This window comes from Petromyzon marinus, chromosome 52 (assembly GCF_048934315.1).
Source record: "Petromyzon marinus isolate PM22_M1 ecotype Great Lakes invasive population chromosome 52, UKy_Petmar_22M1.pri1.0, whole genome shotgun sequence".
In the NCBI taxonomy this organism is placed as follows: Eukaryota; Metazoa; Chordata; class Hyperoartia; order Petromyzontiformes; family Petromyzontidae; genus Petromyzon; species Petromyzon marinus.
In genome coordinates this window covers 9,788,506-9,795,285 of record NC_133718.1, presented here as the reverse complement: position 1 = coordinate 9,795,285, position 6,780 = coordinate 9,788,506, and the positions used below count along the sequence as shown (strand labels likewise).

At 48.8% G+C, this 6,780-nt stretch overlaps 1 protein-coding gene across 2 annotated transcripts; it reads left to right on the top strand.

Moving 5' to 3' along the window:
* Window positions 1-1,106: 1,106 nt before the first annotated feature.
* Window positions 1,107-4,405, top strand: LOC142931330 (survival motor neuron protein-like). Of its 2 annotated transcripts, none has more exons than XM_076075223.1 (2): window positions 1,107-1,809; window positions 3,279-4,405. In XM_076075223.1, the coding sequence occupies exons 1-2, from the start codon at window positions 1,792-1,794 to the stop codon at window positions 3,552-3,554; spliced, it is 294 nt and encodes a 97-aa protein (XP_075931338.1). In that variant the 5' UTR covers window positions 1,107-1,791; the 3' UTR covers window positions 3,555-4,405. The 2 variants fall into 2 exon arrangements, with proteins under 2 accessions (XP_075931338.1, XP_075931337.1); XM_076075222.1 differs by having other exon boundaries at window positions 3,186-4,405.
* Window positions 4,406-6,780: the final 2,375 nt, after the last annotated feature.

Below are 6,780 nucleotides of genomic sequence, written 5' to 3'. Positions count from 1 at the left end.
TGGTACTGCAGTGGACGGACGTCACTTCTCTCGCACAGCGCTCCGGGTGTCGGGGAACGCCGTGGGTCTCGCCGCGTGCTGAGCGTGCCGCGTGCTGAGCGTGCCACGTGCTGAGCGTGCCACGTGCTGAGCGTGTGGCACGTGCTGAGCGTGTGCCGCGTGCCGAGCGTGTGCCGCATGCTGAGCGTGCCACGTGCTGAGCGTGCCGCGTGCTGAGCGTGCCGCGTGCTGAGCGTGGCACGCGCCGCACGCCGCACGTGGCACGTTCAGCACGTGCCGCGTGCTGAGCGTGGCACGTGCTGAGCGTGTGGCACGTGCTGAGCGTGGCACGTGCTGAGCGTGTGGCACGTGCTGAGCGTGGCACGTGCTGAGCGTGTGGCACGTGTTGAGCGTAGCACGTGCTGAGCGTGCCGCGTGCGGTCGATGTCGACTCAAAAGGGTCGTGGTGGTGATGGTGGTGGTGGTGGTTGTGTGTCCTGTGTAGAGTGACGATTCTGACATTTGGCACAACGCAGCACTCATCAAGGCGTATGACAAAGCCGTCACGTCCTTCAAGGTGAGTGTCTCCGACTTTGGATGTGAGCTCAACCGGTCCTGGGCCTCCCCTAGGTTGACTCAGCCACAAATGAGGACCAGGCGCGGTGTGTAAACATCGCCACTGTGGAGACAAAGGCGGCCGGGCGTGGTGCTGGCCACCCACCCGCTCGTGTGCTATGCCGGCCTTCATAGGTGCTCACTAACAGCACTTGCCCCAACAGTCTGTTAAGGCTATAAGGGGGGGGTCTTTGTCTTTGTATCGCTTGTCTGTGTGTACTTGTGCACTTCGTATCTCTGTGTGCGTGTACATGGTTATATTTACACCTTGAGACACAACACACCTGTTGCAAGGGATACCCGGGAAAGCCCGACAATATAACACACTTCGTGTGTCACGTTCACCACCAGTGGTTACAAAACTAATTTCTTTACGGCTACATTTTTGTTCTCCTTCCCCCACACCTCCGATTAGCATGATTGGCTACGTACGATGCGAAAGAAATTCAACATGCGCACACCTTCGAGTACTGTGTTATCATTCGATGGTAAGCGCCTTGCTCAAGTTGATTTGACTGTTTTTGTCTAAACGAACTTCCTCACCAGGCGGCGGAGAACGTGCACAGTGATACGTGCGCAGGTTGGAAACATGTCAGCCACAAATATGAATGGGGAAAATGGACACACAGTGGTTTGACAGCATTGTTGCTAACTCAATAAGGCTGCATTATGCCTAGACTAGTTATAATAAATGGCACTCGACACTGTGCCATAGCAAAGTGACGTAGGATTACTAAGAGCGTGCTTTTTTGAGTCGATGAGCCATTTTAAATGTCATGTAATGGCGTACATTCATACGCAGCGGGAATTGCTTCTAAATCCTCAAAATTATCCCAGAAAGTCACTCAAATTTGGTCGCTTGGTAAACCCCCCAAAATGCCTCTAAATCGAGCAACAAAATTGCTGAGTTGGCAACACTGTACGAGCCGTTCCAAAGTAGTACGTGTATGTACAGAAGCAGGTCTAGACACCCGGTCCTACACGTCTTAGAGCAGGGGTGGGTTACCTACGGCCCGTGACTTTGTCAGTGTATATGGCCGTGGCCACACGAAACCCAACCAACCTCAACTAACCGACCGTGTTCTTTCAGACAGCGCTCAAAAATGGCACCGCACTTGCGAGAGCCCCAAGACCTACGGGGAGACAAAGTCCGTGAACAAGCGGGCGAAGACACGGAGACGGCACAAGAGGAGCAGCATGTCGCCCTCCGACAAGGTAAATATCCTGAAGCAGAAGATTACTGGTGCTCTGGATGTGGCTGTCACGTTTATTTGCAAATGTAATTTATAACTTTGACCATTACCTGCGTGATGTTAATAGTTATCCGCTTTGTCGTGTCTGCTGTCCAACCTATATTGGCCTTTCCCCAATATTCTTCACAGGCCACCGCTTCTGGTGTTTGGCATTGTTGTGCTGCAGGGAAATCTCAGGGAGAAGGTCCATGAGGTTTGCTTCTCCCGACAAGCAAATTATTTCATGAGACCTCCTTTGCCAGTATTAAATTATGATAATAGGGTTTTCCCCTTTCTATTTTATTGCCAGAAAGGGGAAAGCCATATTATCATAAGCAAATTCTTCTTTTGCGTAGAAACCCCCCATGATTTCGTGAGAGAGTTGCTTCTGTCGAAATCCACTCTCAGTCTGTTTAGGCTCCACCGTGTGAGCCATTTGGAGCTGTAGCCAGATGCGAGCTCAGTGTTAATGTGCCATTTTATTGAGATACTACTACTGTGTGGTGTTATCTCGGTGTGGCCTGGGACTGTTTTGTTGTTTTTTGCTGCCTTGCCCAAGCTTGATAAATCGGATTCCTGTAATTAATAAATTCCTTTGTTTATATTTAGTGACTTGCTAACCATTTTCTTTATTTTTCACTCCTATCATTTCATTTGTATTGTTTGCTGTTGTACCTTTCTGACCTCCCCATTCTGGACCATCTGTGAAAATGAGCTTCATAGCTCATCGAATTCTTCCAGTCTAAATAAAGATTCTCATGTATGTATGTTGAACTACTTTCGCACCATATTCTTGGTTCTTTCGGTAAAGTCACGTAGAAGGGAAATAATAAAGTAAAAAAAATAAAACACTAAAATTCTCACGACGTTTCGCACCGTACATAGCCAACCGCGCTAGTCAGAGGTGCGGGGGAAGTACAAGAATCTGAACACAAAAAGCACTTCTAAAGAAATTAGTTTTCAGTCTAGATGTAAAAGTGCGTAGCTCCAGTGGCTTCCTAATATCGGAAAGGAAGAGCGTTCCAGATGGCCGCAGAAGCGTATCTGAAAGTGCGAGCCAAAAGTTTGATGGTTAGCCAAACGGTCCCTTTGTGTGTTCCCCGCTGCGACAACACTGAGAACAAGGAACACAAATTGTACGTAAGCATACACCGTCCTGCGGATGGCAATTTTCCTCAGCTAAATGCCGATGTCGAGGTCTTCCAGCCACGGGAGCTCTTCAGGAGAGAGTTAATGTAGTTTTGCTTTTCTTCCGTTGGTGGAGCGCAGACTACAGCGGTTTACTTTGTGGAGACTCGAGGCAGCCAGGCGTGGTGCTGGCCGCATTGCCGCCTTCTTGCGCCATGCCGTCCTTCGTAGGTGTGCCAACAGCGCTTGCTCCATTGGCACGCGTCGGCTAGACGGGGTGAATCGTTGCCCGTCTCTGTGCCAACCTCTCGCGTGCCATTGGAGGCGGGCGACCTGTGCCAGGCTGCCTGGTCCGAGGACGGCGTGGTCTACGACGCCACGATCAAGTCGGTGGACGCCAGCGCCGGCACGTGCGTCATGGTCTTCACGGGCTACGGCAACGAGGATGAGCTGAAGCTCGCCGATCTTCTGCCGCCAGCGGCGGAGTCTGCCGCCCGCGCCGGCGGGGAGAGCGACGCGGCCGCGAGCTGCGACGCCGACGCGGCGTCCCGGGCCGGCAAGGTGAGCCGGGGCGGCGGGGCTGTGATGGATTCGGATTAATCGATTCGTTGAGAGTTGAGCTGCCTTTCCTGCTCAAAACATGCAATGGGGCAAATGTTCATTTACTCTGAGCCAGTGGTGCAAAAACCCGACCCCCCCCTCCCCAAGGCTTAAACTTGTAACTTTTCAAGACCAGTCCTGGGACCACATTGACCATCTTGCACAAACCAAAATGGCGATGTATGGTCAAACAACTCCCCCCCTCCATGACCCAATACGGCATGGTGAGACCTTCATCTTTCAAGAGGGTTTCATGAAGTGCTGTAAATTATAGCATAAATCATTCATTGCGGTGGAAAGGAAGTTTTTGATACATTTGTGAAGAAAAGCAGCCTAACCCCTAAACGTTGGCAGCTACGTGGCTCTCGCCAGGACGTGGACCCAGCCCGATGTTTTTTTCAGCCGTGTTACCGAGGGTGGAGGTGAGGAGGTGCCCTTCTGTTGCAGCGTAACAATACGAGTAGGTTGATCGGCAAGACGAAGATTTTTTTCTGCGTGGGGAATTAAAGCTGTGGAACGGCGTTGAACCAAATGCATTGCATTTGAAGAGAAGTAAAAACGTAAAGAAAACCCGTTTCATGAAGGCTATTTCGATCGATTTTTAAGTCAGATTTCAGACTCGTCTGCCACATGGTTTAGAATTCAAGAAGATCTTTGTCTTTTACGTGTGCCAATGGAAGCACAGTGGTGGTGTGGTTGAGTGCACTATGCCCCGAACCCGGCGACTTGAGTTCGACCAATAACAGTGGCTCATATCTAATCTTTTCCTGTGCCTCCCCTAGGTTGTCTCAGCCTTAAATAGTCACCTGGTGCTGTGTGTAAATATCCACATTTGAGGAAACAAGGGCAGCCAAGCATTGTGCTGGCCAACCATCTCCATCGCGTGCCGTGCCGGCATTAATAGATGCTCTCAAACAGCATTTGCCCCAACAGTCTGTTAAAGGCTATGCGGGGGATCTCTGTCATTGTGGAAGTACATGCTGTGCCAACAATGCAGTGCGTCGTTTCAAGGCCCATATGTAATGTTATGTAAATACAGATATTTCCTCTTTAGAACGAACCACTAGCGAACCTGGAATGAAAAACTTAAACTGGACCTTGAGGAAACACGTGACAGCGTCAATGTGTCGCTGTGTATATCTAATGGTTTATTTGAACAGGCATCCTAAACAAATGCTGAATTAAAACATGACACACAGGCAGGTACATGTGTACATTATTCATAGAATACAAAAGAAAAACCCATCAATGATTGGATGTTTGGCAGCGAGCACGATCGTTATATATGTAGGGTGGCTAAGGTAACCCGGACGCTGTGTGGAAGTATGCGAATCGACATGAGAATTAACGCCACTGCAGCTATGCTCGTAATAAACGGGCTGTCGTCATGAGCATGGTCCGTTATACGAGGTTAAGCCGTAGTCATTTAAGGAATGCAGAATCGCGCGAAAGCGTCTCTCCGATGTGCGTTCCCGTGTGTGCGCCGACGCCGCAGGAGAGTGCCCCCTCCGCCGACGACTACGAGATGCCAGGCAGACCCAAGGGTGGGCACGGAGCACGGAAGAAGGGTCACAAGCAGAAGCAGAGCGTCCCACCGTGGGCCTACCCGTCGCCACCCTTGTCCCATCCTCCCCCCTTCCCTGGCTTTCCACCTTACGTGAGCACATTCGCCTGCTGGGACACTTGAGCGTTGCCGTGTGTGTCATACGAATGAGCGAGTGTTGTTAGGCGAGGAATTAAAAGCGATTGTTACATGCCGACTAGAGCGGTTAATCGATCGGCAGGTCGCACATCGTGGGGGAAAGCGTGTGAAAGAGTAGGCCAAATACCCCCTAAAGCGGCTCTCAGTGTTACCACGTGATACATTACTCACAATACCCCCACAGTGTTACCACGTGATACATTACTCACAATACCACCACAGTGTTACCACGTGACTAGACTCAAGGTAACGAAAACAAATCGGATTAATTTATTTTCACGTAACTTTATTTTGAGCTGTATTCCCCATACAGTATATTTTTTACAGTGTTACAGGCAAATGTACAATTATTGTTATTTTTCTGCCAAACAATGCTTCCCTTTTTTGTTTAACCATAACACATTTTATAACACTTACAGGTATGTGCATTTAAATACACTTAATTATCGCGTCTTGACTTACGAACCATTCGACTTATGAAGGGTCTTCAGGAACAGAACCCATTAGTACAGGGGTCGGGAACCTTTTTGACTAAGAGAGCCATGAAAGCAAAAAATTTGGAAATTTATTTCAGTGAGAGCCATATAATATATTTTAAATGTGAATTCAACTAAATGTCAGTATAATAAGCCTCTGAATTTATTCTTTTAAATAATGTTGTTATAACACTCACCATTAATGCGACTTCTGGTGCTGCATGGATTTGCTGATGTCTTTGTAGTCGGGTTGGTACTTGGTGAGGTTAAGCTTCATGCAAGCGTTGAGGCTTTCATCCGTTAAACGTGATCGTAGGTTGGACTTGATGTTTTTAAGATGTGAGAATGACTGCTCACATGCATACGTAGATCCAAACATGGTCAATACAGCAATACTCACACGCTGCAGTGTGTGGTATGTGACAGGAAGCGCGTTCCAAGTTTTGAGAATCAGCTGGTCTTCGGGTTGGAGTTTTTTCATTTCTGTCCACATGTGCTTGCTCGCCAACTCCGCTTTCTGTCGTGTGATTCTTTCCAAATCTTCATTCAGTGACTTGAACTTATTCACCCACATGTCTGAGGCCTTCAGGTCAGCCACTTCTGCTTCAAAATCTCTGACGGAGACACCAGGGATGTAATTCAGGTCGGCTGTGTTCAGTGAACACTCGTTTGGATGGGTGATGAACTTAAAAAGACGAGTGTGCTCACGAAATTCTCCAAAGCGTGCTTTGAAGGACTGTAGGAGACTAGATGTGCAGCCAGCTAGCTGGTGGAGATCAAGGTTTTGAATGGGCTCACTTGCTGTGCATGCATCTTTAAATTGGCTCAGTTTTTCAAAATGTAGTAAACGACCTGTTTCAAGATCCGTGATGAAAAGCTCCAGCTTGTTTTCAAAAGCAAATGCAGCTTGTTGAAGGGATAACACTGTATTTCCAATGCCTTGCATTTTCACGTTGAGCTGGTTCAGATGTTCAGTCAGATCTACGAGATAGTAAAACTTGAGGAGCCACTCGGTGTCGGCTAGCTCAGGATGCCCGACGCCTTTCAT